The following is a 19,082-nucleotide window of genomic DNA, read 5'->3' as shown; positions in this document are numbered from 1 at the left end:
GGAGAGGAGGGGGGAGAGGAGGGGGAAGAGAGGAGAGGGGGATGGGAGAGGAGAGGGGGGGATAAGAGAGGAGGGGGAGGGGAGAGAAGAGGGGGATGGGAGAGGAGAGGGGAGGGGAGAGGAGAGGGGGATGGGAGAGGAGAGGGGGGAGAAGAGAGGAGGGGGATGGGAGAGGAGAGGAGGGGGAGAGGAGAGGGGGGGAGAGGAGAGGGAGGGGGGAGAAGAGGAGAGGGAGGGAGGGAGGAGAGATGGGAGAGAAGAGGAGAGGAGGTGAGAGGACATTAGAGAAGGGAGGTTGAGGAGAGGAGAGGAGAGGAGAGGACATTAGAGGAGGGAGGTTGAGGAGAGGAGAGAGGACATTAGAGAAGGGAGGTTGAGGAGAGGAGAGGAGAGAGGACATTAGAGGAGGGAGGTTGAGGAGAGGAGAGGAGAGAGGACATTAGAGGAGGGAGGTTGAGGAGAGGAGAGGAGAGAGGACATTAGAGGAGGGAGGTTGAGGAGAGATGTGTACTTCACTGTCTGCTTTGTGTCATGTCACCAAGGCAGTTTAAAGTACAGTAGACCAACAGCTCCTGTAGTAGGTGTCACATCTGGTTCTACCTTGTTAGTGCTCATTGGATAAAGTTGGGGCTTGTGTTGCTCATTGGATAAAGTTGGGGCTTGTGTTGCTCATTGGATAAAGTTAGGACTTGTGTTTCTCATTGGTTAAAGTTGGGGCTTGTGTTGCTCATTGGATACAGTTAGGGCTTGTGTTTCTCATTGGATAAAGTTGGGGCTTGTGTTGCTCATTGGATAAAGTTAGGGCTTGTGATGCTCATTGGATAAAGTTGGGGCTTGTGTTGCTCATTGGATAAAGTGAGGGCTTGTGTTGCTCATTGGATAAAGTTGGGGCTTGTGTTGCTCATTGGTTAAAGTTAGGGCTTGTGATGCTCATTGGATAAAGTTAGGGCTTGTGATGCTCATTGGATAAAGTTAGGGCTTGTTTTGCTCATTGGATAAAGTTGGGGCTTGTGTTGCTCATTGGATAAAGTTAGGGCTTGTGTTGCTCATTGGATAAAGTTGGGGCTTGTGTTGCTCATTGGATAAAGTTGGGGCTTGTGTTGCTCATTGGATAAAGTTGGGGCTTGTGTTGCTCATTGGATAAAGTTAGGACTTGTGTTTCTCATTGGTTAAAGTTGGGGCTTGTGTTGCTCATTGGATACAGTTAGGGCTTGTGTTTCTCATTGGATAAAGTTGGGGCTTGTGTTGCTCATTGGATAAAGTTAGGGCTTGTGATGCTCATTGGATAAAGTTGGGGCTTGTGTTGCTCATTGGATAAAGTGAGGGCTTGTGTTGCTCATTGGATAAAGTTGGGGCTTGTGTTGCTCATTGGTTAAAGTTAGGGCTTGTGATGCTCATTGGATAAAGTTAGGGCTTGTGATGCTCATTGGATAAAGTTAGGGCTTGTTTTGCTCATTGGATAAAGTTGGGGCTTGTGTTGCTCATTGGTTAAAGTTAGGGCTTGTGTTGCTCATTGGATAAAGTTAGGGCTTGTGATGCTCATTGGATAAAGTTGGGGCTTGTGTTGCTCATTGGATAAAGTTGGGGCTTGTGTTGCTCATTGGATAAAGTTAGGACTTGTGTTTCTCATTGGTTAAAGTTGGGGCTTGTGTTGCTCATTGGATACAGTTAGGGCTTGTGTTTCTCATTGGATAAAGTTGGGGCTTGTGTTGCTCATTGGATAAAGTTAGGGCTTGTGATGCTCATTGGATAAAGTTGGGGCTTGTGTTGCTCATTGGATAAAGTGAGGGCTTGTGTTGCTCATTGGATAAAGTTGGGGCTTGTGTTGCTCATTGGTTAAAGTTAGGGCTTGTGATGCTCATTGGATAAAGTTAGGGCTTGTTTTGCTCATTGGATAAAGTTGGGGCTTGTGTTGCTCATTGGTTAAAGTTAGGGCTTGTGTTGCTCATTGGTTAAAGTTAGGGCTTGATATGCTCATTTGAATTTCCTGACTTTTCCACATGTTGACCAGCCTGATTTAAATATTAAAAGGCCCTTTTCCACATGTTGACCAGCCTGATTTAAATATTAAAAGGCCCTTTTCCACATGTTGACCAGCCTGATTTAAATATTAAAAGGCCCTTTTCCACATGTTGACCAGCCTGATTTAAATATTAAAAGGCCCTTTTCCACATGTTGACCAGCCTGATTTAAATATTAAAAGGCCCTTTTGCACATGTTGACCAGCCTGATTTAAATATTAAAAGGCCCTTTTGCACATGTTGACCAGCCTGATTTAAATATTAAAAGGCCCTTTTCCACATGTTGACCAGCCTGATTTAAATATTAAAAGGCCCTTTTGCACATGTTGACCAGCCTGATTTAAATATTAAAAGGCCCTTTTGCACATGTTGACCAGCCTGATTTAAATATTAAAAGGCCCTTTTGCACATGTTGACCAGCCTGATTTAAACATCATTTCTGTCACGACTTCGACCGAGGCAGGCTCTCCTTCCCGTTCGGGTGGCGCTCGGCGGTCGTCGTCACCGGCCTATTAGCTGCCATTGATCCTTTTCTCCCCTCCCTATGTGGTTATTGGGTTCACCTGTGGTGTATTAGGGTTAATTAGTTGGGCTTATTAGTCAGCCGGCCCGCACGTTTCTTTGTGCGGGATTGTTTGCTTGTAAGTAGTGGTGTTGATTGTGTACTACGTGTTTTCTGGACTGTGTTCCTTTTCCCCGTGTCTGGGGTTGGTTAGAGAGTACACCCAGTGTGTTAATAGGGTGGACTATATGGTCCGTGTTCATTAAAGAACATTTTGTATTTGGCACCTGCTGTTTCCTGCGTGTTGACTCCACACTCCGACACCCAGGCCTTACAATTTCTGTGAGTTAATATTAAAAGGCCCACAGTCAGCACCATCACATGTACAGTAACACATCATATGACACATCAGGTCAGAGGTTAAAGAAGAGTCGTTCGGTGCAGAGCAGAGAGGAGCATGATGCCCAGAGGGACCAGAGGGACTCGTCCAGGGACCCCCAGAGAGGGGAGGAGGAGAGGGGCCGGCCGGGACACGGGGGCCGCCAGGGGCACGGAGGTCTGGGGGATCTCTCTGACCACCACCTCAGGACCCTCTGTACAGAGGTCTGTATATCTGACGTTTTGTTGTGGTTATCAGTCTTTGTTAGCCTGGGTACCATTCTGGTTTTGATATTATTCCACAATGTTTTTGGCATGAGTGTGGAATGTTATTACAAACATACTGGTACCCAGGCTAATAGTTTTTAATTTATTTGCAAGAAACACTTGACAACACCTTGACACACCGCACCATGACACACCGCACCATGACACACCGCACCATGACACCACACCATGACACCACACCTCGACACCGCAGCTCGACACCACACCTCGACACCACACCTCGACACCACACCTCGACACCGCACCTCGACACCGCACCTCGACACCGCACCTCGACACCGCACCTCGACACCGCACCTCGACACCGCACCTCGACACCGCACCTTGACACCGCACCTTGACACCGCACCTCGACACCACACCTCGACACAACACCTCGACACCGCACCTCGACACCACACCTCGACACAACACCTCGACACCACACCTCGACACCACACCTCGACACCGCACCATGACACAACACCTCGACACAACACCTCGACACAACACCTCGACACAACACCATGACACAGCACCTCGACACCGCACCTTGACACCGCACCTTGACACCGCCATGACACCACACCTCGACACAACACCTCGACACCGCACCTTGACACCGCCATGACACCGCACCTCGACACCACACCTCGACACCATGACACCGCACCTCGACACAACACCTCGACACAACACCTCGACACCACACCTCGACACCACACCTCGACACCGCACCTCGACACCGCACCTCGACACCGCACCTCGACACCGCACCTCGACACCGCACCTCGACACCGCACCTTGACACACCGCACCTTGACACCGCACCTCGACACCACACCTCGACACCACACCTCGACACCGCACCATGACACAACACCTCGACACAACACCTCGACACAACACCTCGACACAACACCATGACACAGCACCTCGACACCACACCTCGACACCACACCTCGACACAACACCTCGACACCACACCTCGACACAACACCTCGACACAACACCATGACACAGCACCTCGACACCGCACCTTGACACCGCACCTTGACACCGCCATGACACCACACCTCGACACAACACCTCGACACCGCACCTTGACACCGCCATGACACCGCACCTCGACACCACACCTCGACACCGCCATGACACCGCACCTCGACACAACACCTCGACACAACACCTCGACACCGCACCTCGACACAACACCTCGACACAACACCTCGACACAACACCTCGACACCACACCTCGACACAACACCTCGACACAACACCATGACACAGCACCTCGACACCGCACCTTGACACCGCCATGACACCGCACCTCGACACCACACCTCGACACCGCCATGATACCGCACCTCGACACCGCACCTCGACACCGCACCTCGACACAACACCTCGACACAACACCTCGACACAACACCTCGACACAACACCTCGACACAACACCTCGACACAACACCTCGACACAACACCTCGACACAACACCTCGACACAACACCTCGACACAACACCTCGACACAACACCTCGACACAACACCTCGACACAACACCTCGACACCGTACCTCGACACAACACCTCGACACAACACCTCGACACAACACCTCGACACCTCACCTCGACACCGCCATGACACCACACCTCGACACCGCCATGACACCGCACCTCGACACCGCCATGACACAACACCTCGACACCGCACCTTGACACCACACCTCGACACCTCACCTCGACACCGCCATGACACCACACCTCGACACCGCCATGACACCGCACCTCGACACCGCCATGACACCACACCTCGACACCGCCATGACACAACACCTCGACACCGCACCTCGACACAACACCTCGACACCTCACCTCGACACCGCCATGACACCACACCTCGACACCGCCATGACACCGCACCTCGACACCGCCATGACACAACACCTCGACACCGCACCTTGACACCACACCTCGACACCGTACCATGACACCGCACCTCGACACCACACCTTGACACCGCCATGACACCGCACCTCGACACCGCACCCCGACACAACACCTCGACACCGCACCTCGACACCGCACCTTGACACCGTACCATGACACCGCACCTCGACACCGCACCTCGACACCGTACCATGACACCGCACCTCGACACCGTACCTTGACACCGCACCTCGACACCACACCTTGACACCACACCTCGACACAACACCTCGACACCACACCTCGACACAACACCTCGACACCGCACCTTGACACCGCACCTCGACACCACACCTCGACACAACACCTCGACACAACACCATGACACAGCACCTCGACACCGCACCTTGACACCGCCATGACACCACACCTCGACACAACACCTCGACACCGCACCTTGACACCGCCATGACACCGCACCTCGACACCACACCTCGACACCGCCATGACACCGCACCTCGACACCGCACCCCGACACCTCACCTCGACACCGCACCTCGACACCGCACCTCGACACCTCACCTCGACACCGCACCATGACACCACACCTCGACACCACACCTCGATACCACACCTCGACACCACACCATGACACCGCACCTTGACACCGCACCATGACACCACACCTCGACACCACACCTCGATACCACACCTCGACACCACACCTCGACACCACACCATGACACCGCACCTTGACACCGCACCTCGACACCGCACATTGACACACCTCACCTTGACACCTCACCTTGACACCTCACCTTGACACACCTCACCTTGACACACCTCACCTTGACACCTCACCTTGACACCGCACCTTGGCACACCTCACCTTGACACCTCACCTTGACACCGCACCTTGACACACCGCACCATAGCACCGCACCATGACACCGCACCTTGGCACACCTCACCTTGACATCTCACCTTGACACACCTCACCTTGACACCTCACCTTGACACCTCACCTTGACACACCTCACCTTGACACACCTCACCTTGACACACCTCACCTTGACACCTCACCTTGACACCGCACCTTGACACACCGCACCTTGACACCGCACCATGACACCGCACCTTGACACACCTCACCTTGACACCTCACCTTGACACCGCACCTTGACACACCTCACCTTGACACCTCACCTTGACACCGCACCTTGGCACACCTCACCTTGACACCTCACCTTGACACCGCACCTTGACACACCTCACCTTGACACCTCGCCTTGACACCTCACCTTGACACAGCACCTTGACACACCTCACCTTGACACCTCACCTTGACACCTCACCTTGACACACCGCACCTTGACACACCGCACCTTGACACCGCACCATGACACAGCACCATGACACCGCACCATGACACCGCACCTTGACACCGCACCTTGACACCATACCTTGACACACCGCACCTTGACACCGTACCTTGACACCGTACCTTGACACACCGCACCTTGACACCGCACCTTGACACACCGCACCTTGACACCGTACCTTGACACTGTACCTTGACACCTCACCTTGACACCTCACCTTGACACAGCACCTTGACACACCTCACCTTGACACCTCACCTTGACACCTCACCTTGACACACCGCACCTTGACACCGCACCTTGACACACCGCACCTTGACACCGCACCATGACACACCGCACCTTGACACCGTACCTTGACACCGTACCTTGACACCGTACCTTGACACCGCACCTTGACACCGTACCTTGACACCGCACCTTGACACTGTACCTTGACACACCGCACCTTGACACTGTACCTTGACACACTCTGTCTGTTCATGTTGAACTCTCAGGTGTGGCCTGTGCTGGCGGTGATGGGGGGTGCTGACGCAGGGCTGCGTGTCGGGGGGCGCTGTGTACACAAACAGACCGGTCGGCATGCTACTCTCCTGGGCGTGGTGAAGGAGGGGAGCACCTCAGCCAAGGTGCAGTGGGACGAGGCTGAGATCACCATCAGGTATTAACATTATAGTTGACCCTGCAGGTCTTGGTAGCCTGGTCCCAGATCTGTTTGTGCTCTCTTTGTCTAATGGAATTCTCATGGCTTGACAATGGCAAGGGAATAGGCAATAGCAGAAACTGATCTGAGACCAGGCTAAGGTATTGATAGAAACTGAGCTGAGACCAGGCTAAGGTATTGATAGAAACTGATCTGAGACCAGGCTAAGGTATTGATAGAGCTGATCTGAGACCAGGATAAGGTCTTGAGAGAAACTGATCTGAGACCAGGCTAAGGTCTTGAGAGAAACTGATCTGAGACCAGGCTAAGGTATTGAGAGAAACTGATCTGAGACCAGGCTAAGGTATTGAGAGAAACTGATCTGAGACCAGGCTAAGGTATTGATAGAAACTGATCTGAGACCAGGCTAAGGTATTGAGAGAAGCAAGGCGTATTATTAGGGCTGGGCACAATTATAGCATAATCGTTTCACCAACAATTATGAACAATAACCATGATTCCCCCCCCCCCCCCCCCCCTCAAAAATACCCGTCACAATCGTGTTAATACATTCATTTCAGGAGAAGGAGGATTCAGATTTATATTCAAGGAGATTTAGTTTACTGAAAAGCAGTTTGATGTCTTGCTGAATATGTACACTCTCTGATAGATATTATCTACACTGGCTGATAGATATTATCTACACTGGCTGATAGATTTGTAAGTCGCTCTGGATAAGAGCGTCTGCTAAATGACTTAAATGTAAATGTTAAATGTAGATATTATCTACACTGGCTGATAGATATTATCTACACTGGCTGATAGATAGTATCTACACTGGCTGATAGATATTCTACACTGGCTGATAGATAGTATCTACACTGGCTGATAGATATTCTACACTGGCTGATAGATAGTATCTACACTGGCTGATAGATATTCTACACTGGCTGATAGATATTCTACACTGGCTGATAGATATTATCTACACTGGCTGATAGATAGTATCTACACTGGCTGATAGATAGTATCTACACTGGCTGATAGATAGTATCTACACTGGCTGATAGATTGTATCTACACTGGCTGATAGATATTATCTACACTGGCTGATAGATTGTATCTACACTGGCTGATAGATGTTATCTACACTGGCTGATAGATAGTATCTACACTGGCTGATAGATAGTATCTACACTGGCTGATAGATTGTATCTACACTGGCTGATAGATGTTATCTACACTGGCTGATAGATGTTATCTACACTGTCTGATAGATATTATCTACACTGGCTGATAGATGTTATCTACACTGGCTGATAGATATTATCTACACTGGCTGATAGATATTATCTACACTGATAGATATTATCTACACTGATAGATATTATCTACACTGGCTGATAGATATTATCTACACTGGCTGATAGATATTATCTACACTGATAGATAGTATCTAGACTGGCTGATAGATATTATCTACACTGATAGATAGTATCTAGACTGGCTGATAGATATTATCTACACTGATAGATAGTATCTACACTGGCTGATAGATACTATCTACACTGGCTGATAGATATTATGGCTGATAGATATTATCTACACTGGCTGATAGATATTATCTACACTGGCTGATAGATAGTATCTACACTGTCTGTACTGACTGTATTGATTGTGTTTACATAAATCTGCTGTAAAACTCCATCACCCAGCCCTGTTTCAATACTTTCCTCCAGAACCACCCACCCCATCATGCTTCTAACCACCCTCATCCACTACCATTAATACCTCCTATATAGTCATCCATTATCCTCCCAATGACTTATCCACCATCATCCATATCCCGTACATAACCTATTGACTCATTCATTGACTAGTCCCTTCTCTGCATGGTACCATTGTATCGCCAGCCCTCCTCCACCCATCCACCTAGCCTGGTTCCAGATCTGTTTATGCAAGGCAAACTCTTTAGGTGTCATTGTCAAGACAAACATCGACATGACAATTCCATAAGGAGATGGCAAGAGAGTAGAAACAGACTGGCACCCAGGGCAGATGACCATCCCTCCCCAAAACTACCATCCCCCAGACTATCATCCATCCATCCCCCAGACTACTATCCATCCCCAGACTACCATCCATCCCCCAGACTACCATCCATCCCCCAGACTACCATCCCCCAGACTACCATCCATCCATCCCCCAGACTACCATCCATCCATCCCCCAGACTACCATCCATCCATCCCCCAGACTACCATCCATCCATCCCCCAGACTACCATCCACCCATCCCCCAGACTACCATCCATCCATCCCTCCCCCAGACTACCATCCATCCATCCCCCAGACTACCATCCATCCCCCAGACTACCATCCATCCAGACTACCATCCATCCATCCCCCATCCATCCATCCATCCCCCAGACTACCATCCATCCATCCCCCAGACTACCATCCCCCAGACTACCATCCCCCCAGACTACCATCCCCCAAGACTACCATCCCCCAGACTACCATCCCCCCAGACTACCATCCCCCAGACTACCATCCCCCCAGACTACCATCCCCCAAGACTACCATCCCCCAGACTACCATCCCCCCAGACTACCATCCCCCAGACTACCATCCCCCCAGACTACCATCCCCCAAGACTACCATCCCCCAAGACTACCATCCCCCAGACTACCATCCCCCAGACTACCATCCCCCAGACTACCATCCCCCAGACTACCATCCCCCAGACTACCATCCCCCAAGACTACCATCCCCCAGACTACCATCCATCCCCAAGACTACCATCCATCCAGACTACCATCCATCCATCCATCCCCCAGACTACCATCCATCCATCCCCCAGACTACCATCCATCCATCCATCCCCCAGACTACCATCCATCCATCCGCCATCCATCCATCCATCCCCCAGCCAGCCATCCATCCCCCAGCCATCCCCCAGACTACCATCCATCCATCCCCCAGCCATCCATCCCCCAGCCATCCATCCATCCTCCACTCCTCTACCATGTCATTCTTACTCTCTTTAATACCTCCTATATAGTCATCCATTATCCTCCCAATGGCTTATCATCCATATCCCGTACATAACCTATTGACTCATTAATTGACTGGTCCCTTCTCTGCATGGTACCATTGTATCGCCAGCCCTCGTCCACCCATCCACCTAGCCTGGTCCCAGATCTGTTTATGCAAGGCAAACTCCTTAGGTGTCATTGTCAAGACAAACATTGACATGACAAATCCATAAGGAGATGGCAAGAGAGTAGAAACAGACTGGCACCCAGGGCAGATGACCATCCCTCCCCAAAACTACCATCCCCCAGACTACCATCCATCCATCCCCCAGACTACTATCCATCCCCCAGACTCCCATCCCCCAGACTACCATCCCCCAGACTACCATCCCCCAGACTACCATCCCCCAAGACTACCATCCCCCAGACTACCATCCCCCAAGACTACCATCCCCCAGACTACCATCCATCCATCCCCCAGACTACCATCCCCCAGACTACCATCCATCCATCCCCCAGACTACCATCCCCCAGACTACCATCCCCCAAGACTACCATCCCCAAGACTACCATCCCCCAGACTACCATCCATCCCCAAGACTACCATCCCCCAGACTACCATCCATCCATCCCCCAAGACTACCATCCCCCAGACTACCATCCATCCATCCCCCAGACTACCATCCATCCCCCAGACTACCATCCATACATCCCCCAAGACTACCATCCCCCAGACTACCATCCATCCATCCCCCAGACTACCATCCATCCATCCCCCAGACTACCATCCATCCCCCAAGACTACCATCCCCCAGACTACCATCCATCCCCCAGACTACCATCCATCCATCCCCCAGACTACCATCCATCCATCCCCCAGACTACCATCCATCCATCCCCCAGACTACCATCCATCCCGCCCCCAGACTACCATCCATCCCCCAGACTACCATCCATCCCCCAGACTACCATCCATCCATCCCCCAGACTACCATCCATCCATCCCCCAGACTACCATCCATCCATCCCCCAGACTACCATCCATCCCGCCCCCAGACTACCATCCATCCCCCAGACTACCATCCATCCCGCCCCCAGACTACCATCCATCCATCCCCCAGACTACCATCCCCCAGACTACCATCCCCCCAGACTACCATCCCCAAGACTACCATCCCCCAAGACTACCATCCCCCAGACTACCATCCATCCCCCAGACTACCATCCCCCCAGACTACCATCCCCCAGACTACCATCCATCCCCCAGACTACCATCCATCCCCCAGACTACCATCCATCCATCCCCCAGACTACCATCCCTCCCCCAGACTACCACCCCCCCCAGACTACCATCCCCACCAGACTACCATCCATCCATCCCCCAGACTACCATCCATCCCCCAGACTACCATCCATCCCCCAGACTACCATCCATCCCCCAGACTACCATCCATCCCCCAGACTACCATCCATCCATCCCCCAGACTACCATCCATTCCCCAGACTACCATCCATCCATCCCCCAGACTACCATCCATCCCCCAGACTACCATCCATCCATCCCCCAGACTACCATCCATTCCCCAGACTAGCATCCCCCCCCAGACTACCATCCATCCATCCCCCAGACTACCATCCATCCATCCCACAGACTACCATCCATCCATCCCCCAGACTACCATCCCCCAGACTACCTACCATCCATCCATCCCCCAGACTACCATCCATCCATCCCCCAGACTACCATCCATCCATCCCCCAGACTACCATCCATCCATCCCCCAGACTACCATCCATCCATCCCTCCCCCAGACTACCATCCATCCATCCCTCCCCCAGACTACCATCCATCCCCCATCCGTCCATCCTCCACTCCTCTACCATGTCATTCTTCCTCTCTTCCTCTCCTTCTTTCCCTTACTCTGTGTTTCCTTGTGTTCCTCCACTTTTGGTTCTTCATTAAAGCTTCCCAACTTTCTGGTCGCCTAGTGACACTCCCCTGTACAACCTGGAGCCCTGCGAGCCCCTGCCGTTTGACGTGGCACGCTTCCGAGGCCTCACCGCTTCCCTGCTCCTCGACCTCACCTATCTCACCTCCATCCACGAGGACGCTGGGAAGCTGAGCGCTCGGCGCCACGAGAAGAAGCACCGTAGCAGCGGAGGTCACGATACGACGACGACGACCGCTACGACAAACGACGACGTCAACAACAAAACTAGTGAGACAGAGCAGAGCCACCAACACAGGGTCTCCCCAGACCCCAAAGACACAACCACAACGGGGACCGTCACCACGACGACAACCTCTGATCTGAGAGTGTCACACAGCCTGGACGAGGTCAAAGCTCACGCGGTGCCCAACTCGAAATCAGAGAGCGAGATCTCCTCCTGCGCCTTGGACTCCCAACACCAGGGTGGAGGAGGACCAGAGAACCTCTCCCCTGCTCCTCAGACCCCCCAGGAGGGCAACAGGAGGAAAGGCCACGAAGGCCGGGGCCACGATGGCTCTCCCTCCTCAGGGGTCAGTCAGTCTGAGATCCATGCGGTGCAGCTGTCCTACCTCTACCTGGGGGCCATGAAGGCCCTCAGCACCCTGCTCTCCTGCTCCAAGTATGTTGAGCTGCTGCTCATACCCAAGGTTAGTTCATCAGGGTTGTGGGTTCGAATCCCGCATTGCTCTCACATCATATAGTACCTTTCCGAGAAATGGCCCCAAGTATACTGTAAATGTGTTTAGTCAATCAAAGTGTCTGCTGTTGGCCCACTCTGTAATAGGTCCAGGTTCAATCAAAGTGTCTGCTATTGGCCCACTCTGTAATAGGTCCAGGTTCAATCAAAGTGTCTGCTATTGGCCCACTCTGTAATAGGTCCAGGTTCAATCAAAGTGTCTGCTATTGGCCCACTCTGTAATAGGTCCAGGTTCAATCAAAACGTCTGCTATTGGCCCACTCTGTAATAGGTCCAGGTTCAGCCGAAGCCTGCTAACGGCCCTCTCTGTAATAGGTCCAGGTTTAATTCAAACGTCTGCTATTGGCCCACTCTGTAATAGGTCCAGGTTCAATCAGTGTCTGCTATTGGTCCACTCTGTAATAGGTCCAGGTTCAATCAAAACGTCTGCTAACGGCCCTCTCTGTAATAGGTCCAGGTTCAATCAAAGTGTCTGCTAACGACCCACTCTGTAATAGGTCCAGGTTCAGCCGGAGCCTGCTCCCAGTGGACACAATGCAGACCTGAACGCCGCGTCCACCCCTAGTGGCGCAGCGCCCTCGCCCGTGTGCCAGGAGGAAGTTGAGATGAGGGCGGCACTGCAGTTCCTGATGCGTCACATGGTCAAGCGTGCCGTGATGAGGTCACCCATCAAGCGGGCGTTGGGATTGGCCGATTTGGAGAGGGCTCAGGCCATGATCTATAAATTGGTGGTCAGCGGGCTGCTGGACGAACACTGCAGTGGAGGCAAGGCCAGACCTGGTGAGTAACACAGAGATAAATAACATGTTGTTTGTTAGGGAAGGCTTTTCCATCTCGGGGCCTGGACTGGGGTCTTCCTGGGGCCTTCCCTGTAGTAACCCTGTTGTAACCCTGTTGTAACCCTGTTGTAACTCTGTAGTTACCCTGTTGTAACTCTGTAGTTACCCTGTTGTAACCCTGTTGTAACCCTGTAGTAACCCTGTTGTAACTCTGTTGTAACCCTGTTGTAACTCTGTTGTAACCCTGTAGTAACCCTGTAGTAACCCTGTTGTAACTCTGTTGTAACCCTGTAGTAACCCTGTAGTAACCCTGTTGTAACCCTGTTGTAACTGTTGTAACCCTGTTGTAACTCTGTAGTTACCCTGTAGTAACCCTGTAATTCTGTAGTAAACCTGTTGTAACTCTGTTGTAACCCTGTAGTAACCCTGTAGTAACCCTGTAGTAACCCTGTTGTAACACTGTTGTAACCCTGTTGTAACCCTGTAGTTACCCTGTAGTTACCCTGTAGTAACCCTGTAACTCTGTAGTTACCCTGTAGTTACCCTGTAGTAACCCTGTAACTCTGTAGTTACCCTGTAGTTACCCTGTAGTAACCCTGTAGTAACCCTGTAGTAACCCTGTAGTTACCCTGTAGTAACCCTGTACTAACCCTGTAGTTACCCTGTAGTAACCCTGTAGTAACTCTGTAGTTACCATGTACTAACCCTGTAGTAACTCTGTAGTAACCCTGTAGTTACCCTGTAGTAACCCTGTAGTAACCCTGTAGTAACTCTGTAGTTACCCTGTACTAACCCTGTAGTAACCCTGTAGTAACCCTGTACTAACCCTGTACTAACCCTGTAGTAACTCTGTAGTTACCCTGTACTAACCCTGTAGTAACTCTGTAGTTACCCTGTAGTAACTATGTAGTTACCCTGTTGTAACCCTGTAGTAACCCTGTAGTAACCCTGTAGTAACCCTGTAGTAACCCTGTACTAACCCTGTTGTAACCCTGTACTAACCCTGTTGTAACCCTGTTGTAACCCTGTTGTAACCCTGTAGTTACCATGTAGTTACCCTGTAGTTACCCTGTAGTAACCCTGTAGTAACCCTGTTGTAACTCTGTAGTAACCCTGTAGTAACCCTGTAGTAACCCTGTAGTTACTCTGTAGTAACCCTGTACTAACCCTGTACTAACCCTGTTGTAACCCTGTAGTAACCCTGTAGTAACCCTGTTGTAACTCTGTTGTAACCCTGTAGTAACCCTGTACTAACCCTGTACTAACCCTGTAGTAACTCTGTAGTTACCCTGTACTAACCCTGTACTAACGCTGTAGTAACCCTGTAGTAACCCTGTAGTTACCCTGTACTAACCCTGTACTAACCCTGTAGTAACCCTGTACTAACCCTGTACTAACCCTGTTGTAACCCTGTAGTAACCCTGTACTAACCCTGTAGTAACCCTGTACTAACCCTGTAGTAACTCTGTAGTTACCCTGTACTAACCCTGTAGTTACCCTGTACTAACCCTGTAGTTACCCTGTACTAACCCTGTAGTTACCCTGTAGTAACTCTGTTGTAACCCTGTAGTAACGCTGTAGTAACCCTGTTGTAACCCTGTTGTAACTCTGTAACTGTGTACTAAGTGTGTGTGGTCTCTCTCCCGGTGTGTTAGCTGACCCAGAGTGTGAGGAGGGTGCGCAGGGAGAGCAGCAGGCCCAGACCCCCATCACCACCAGCCCCTCTGCCTCCAGCACCACCTCCTTCATGAGCTCCTCTCTGGAGGACACGACCACAGCCACTACACCTGTTACTGACACAGAGACTGTCCCTGCCTCAGAGTCCCCTGGGGTCATGCCCCTTAGCCTGCTCAGGTATATAGAACCTCTCTCACACACACACACACACACACACACACACACACACACACACACACACACACACACACACACACACACACACTGTGGATACCTTTTTAAAGTCAAGGCTTTTATTCCAATGCCTGGTCTTTACAGGCAGATGTTCTCAAGCTACCCGACCACCACTCTGCTGCCGACGCGTCGTGCCCAGACGCCCCCGGTGTCTTCTCTCCCCACGTCTCCCTCTGATGAGGTGGGCCGGAGACAGAGCCTCTCCTCCCCTGAGACCCAGACCTCCAGACCAGCCAACAGGACAGGGACATGTATGTATTACACACCAACCCCCCCAGTCCTGTTTGTCTCTGTATGTGATAGTAACATCCTGTTTGTCTCTGTATGTGATAGTAACATCCTGTTTGTCTCTGTATGTGATAGTAACATCCTGTTTGTCTCTGTATGCGATAGTAACATCCTGTTTGTCTCTGTATGTGATGATAACATCCTGTTTGTCTCTGTATGTGATGGTAACATCCTGTTTGTCTCTGTATGTGATGGTAACATCCTCCCCAGTCCCGTTTGTCTCTGTATGTGATGGTAACATCCTCCCCAGTCCCGTTTGTCTCTGTATGTGATGGTGACATCCTGTTTGTCTCTGTATGTGATGGTAACATCCTGTTTGTCTCTGTATGTGATGGTAACATCCTGTTTGTCTCTGTATGTGATGGTAACATCCTGTTTGTCTCTGTATGTGGTGGTAACATCCTGTTTGTCTCCATATGTGATGGTAACATCCTGTTTGTCTCTGTATGTGATGGTAACATCCTGTTTGTCTCTGTATGTGATGGTAACATCCTGTTTGTCTCTGTATGTGATGGTAACATCCTGTTTGTCTCGGTATGTGATGGTAACATCCTGTTTGTCTCTGTATGTGATGGTAACATCCTGTTTGTCTCTGTATGTGATGGTAACATCCTGTTTGTCTCTGTATGTGATGGTAACATCCTGTTTGTCTCGGTATGTGATGGTAACTTCCTGTCCTCTAATTGTTGTCCTCTCCAGCCCTGTCGGACCCCAGCAGCAGACTGTCCACCTCCCCTCCCCCCCCGGCCATCGCTGTGCCGCTCCTGGAGATGGGCTTCTCTCTGAGGCAGATCACCAAGGCTCTGGAGACTACAGGGACAGGTACAGACTACTCTACACTACCTTATACCAAGACTACAGGTACAGACTTCACTCTACACTACCTTATACCAAGACTACAGGTACAGACTTCACTATACACTACCTTATACCAGACTACAGGTACAGACTACTCTACACTACCTTATACCAAGACTACAGGTACAGACTTCACTCTACACTACCTTATACCAAGACTACAGGTACAGACTTCACTCTACACTACCTTATACCAGACTACAGGTACAGACATCACTCTACACTACCTTATACCAAGACTACAGGTACAGACATCACTCTACACTACCTTATACCAAGACTACAGGTACAGACTTCACTCTACACTACCTTATACCAAGACTACAGGTACAGACTTCACTCTACACTACCTTATACCAAGACTACAGGTACAGACTTCACTCTACACTACCTTATACCAAGACTACAGGTACAGACTTCACTCTACACTACCTTATACCAAGACTACAGGTACAGACTTCACTCTACACTACCTTATACCAAGACTACAGGTACAGACTTCACTCTACACTACCTTATACCACGACTACAGGTACAGACTTCACTCTACACTACCTTATACCAAGACTACAGGGACAGGTACACACTTCACTATACACTACCTTATACCAAGACTACAGGGACAGGTACACACTTCACTATACACTACCTTATACCAAGACTACAGGTACACACTTCACTCTACACTACCTTATACCAAGACTACAGGTACAGACTTCACTCTACACTACCTTATACCAGACTACAGGGACAGACTTCACTCTACACTACCTTATACCAGACTACAGGGACAGACTTCACTCTACACTACCTTATACCAGACTACAGGGACAGACTTCACTCTACACTACCTTATACCAGACTACAGGGACACACTTCACTCTACACTACCTTATACCAGACTACAGGGATACACTTCACTCTACACTACCTTATACCAGACTACAGGGACACACTTCACTCTACACTACCTTATACCACGACTACAGGTACAGACTTCACTCTACACTACCTTATACCACGACTACAGGTACAGACTTCACTCTACACTACCCTATACCAAGACTACAGGTACAGACTTCACTCTACACTACCTTATACCAGACTACAGGGACAGACTTCACTCTACACTACCTTATACCAAGACTACAGGTACAGACATCACTCTACACTACCTTATAGACTTCACTCTACACTACCTTATACCAAGACTACAGGTACAGACTTCACTCTACACTACCTTATACCAAGACTACAGGTACAGGGACAGACTTTAAGTCAAATGTTATTGGTCACATGGTTAGCAGATGTTATTGGTCACATGGTTAGCAGATGTTATTGGTCACATGGTTAGCAGATGTTATTGGTCACATGGTTAGCAGATGTTATTGGTCACATGGTTAGCAGATGTTATTGGTCACATACACATGGTTAGCAGATGTTATTGGTCACATGGTTAGCAGATGTTATTGGTCACATGGTTAGCAGATGTTATTGGTCACATGGTTAGCAGGTGTTATTGGTCACATGGTTAGCAGATGTTATTGGTCACATGGTTAGCAGATGTTATTGGTCACATGGTTAGTAGATGTTATTGGTCACATGGTTATCAGATGTTATTGGTCACATGGTTAGCAGATGTTATTGGTCACATGGTTAGTAGATGTTATTGGTCACATGGTTAGCAGATGTTATTGGTCACATGGTTAGTAGATGTTATTGGTCACATGGTTAGCAGATGTTATTGGTCACATGGTTAGTAGATGTTATTGGTCACATGGTTAGTAGATGTTATTGGTCACATGGTTAGCAGATGTTATTGGTCACATGGTTAGTAGATGTTATTGGTCACACCAAGCACCAGGGTCACCATATCCCAACTCCCCCTGAGACACCTGCAGGAAGTGGGGTCACGGCCAGGGTCACCATATCCCAACTCCCCCTGAGACACCTGCAGGGAGTGGGGTCACGACCAGGGTCACCATTGTTCTGCGCCCACGTAGTAATTGGGGTTAAGTGCCTTGCTCAAGGGCACAGTGACAGATGTAGTATTGTTCTTCACCTTTTCAGCTCAGGATTTCAAACCAGCGACTTTTCAGTTACTGGCCCAATGCTGTAACCTCGTGGCTACCTGACGTTTATTTAACCAACAGTACATCATCAGTTCCTATCTGCCCCCCCAGGTACTCGTGGCGAGGCTGACGCCCAGAACATCACGGTACTGGCTATGTGGATGATAGAACACCCCGGAACAGAGGAGGACGAGGACGAGAGCCGAGGACGAGGGTCAGACAGCTCCTCGTGCCCGGGGGCCACAGCCTCGGGAGGGGGTAAGAGTCTGGAGAGGAGCTACCTACAGTCCCCTGGAGATATGCCCAACGCGGACGCTGCAGACATGGAGG

At 50.4% G+C, this 19,082-nt stretch overlaps 1 protein-coding gene across 23 annotated transcripts in view; it reads left to right on the top strand.

The window, feature by feature from the left end:
- Window positions 1-19,082, top strand: part of herc1 (HECT and RLD domain containing E3 ubiquitin protein ligase family member 1) — a 224,307-nt gene that overhangs the window by 128,775 nt on the left and 76,450 nt on the right. For 22 of the 23 annotated variants that reach the window (XM_071388533.1, XM_071388556.1, XM_071388555.1 and 19 more), the window contains 8 exons: window positions 2,936-3,126; window positions 6,975-7,138; window positions 12,122-12,794; window positions 13,342-13,624; window positions 15,279-15,477; window positions 15,619-15,785; window positions 16,522-16,644; window positions 18,864-19,082. The exon at window positions 18,864-19,082 is cut by the window's right edge and continues 16 nt beyond it. In XM_071388533.1, the coding sequence (XP_071244634.1) occupies window positions 2,936-3,126; window positions 6,975-7,138; window positions 12,122-12,794; window positions 13,342-13,624; window positions 15,279-15,477; window positions 15,619-15,785; window positions 16,522-16,644; window positions 18,864-19,082 (2,019 nt within the window). The remainder of the gene's footprint in view (window positions 1-2,935; window positions 3,127-6,974; window positions 7,139-12,121; window positions 12,795-13,341; window positions 13,625-15,278; window positions 15,478-15,618; window positions 15,786-16,521; window positions 16,645-18,863) is intronic. The other variant, XM_071388543.1, reaches the window with a different exon arrangement.

The sequence above is a fragment of the Salvelinus alpinus genome, unplaced genomic scaffold (assembly GCF_045679555.1).
Source record: "Salvelinus alpinus unplaced genomic scaffold, SLU_Salpinus.1 scaffold_42, whole genome shotgun sequence".
NCBI classification, from domain to species: domain Eukaryota; kingdom Metazoa; phylum Chordata; class Actinopteri; order Salmoniformes; family Salmonidae; genus Salvelinus; species Salvelinus alpinus.
This window is presented reverse-complemented; position numbering and strand designations above follow the sequence as displayed.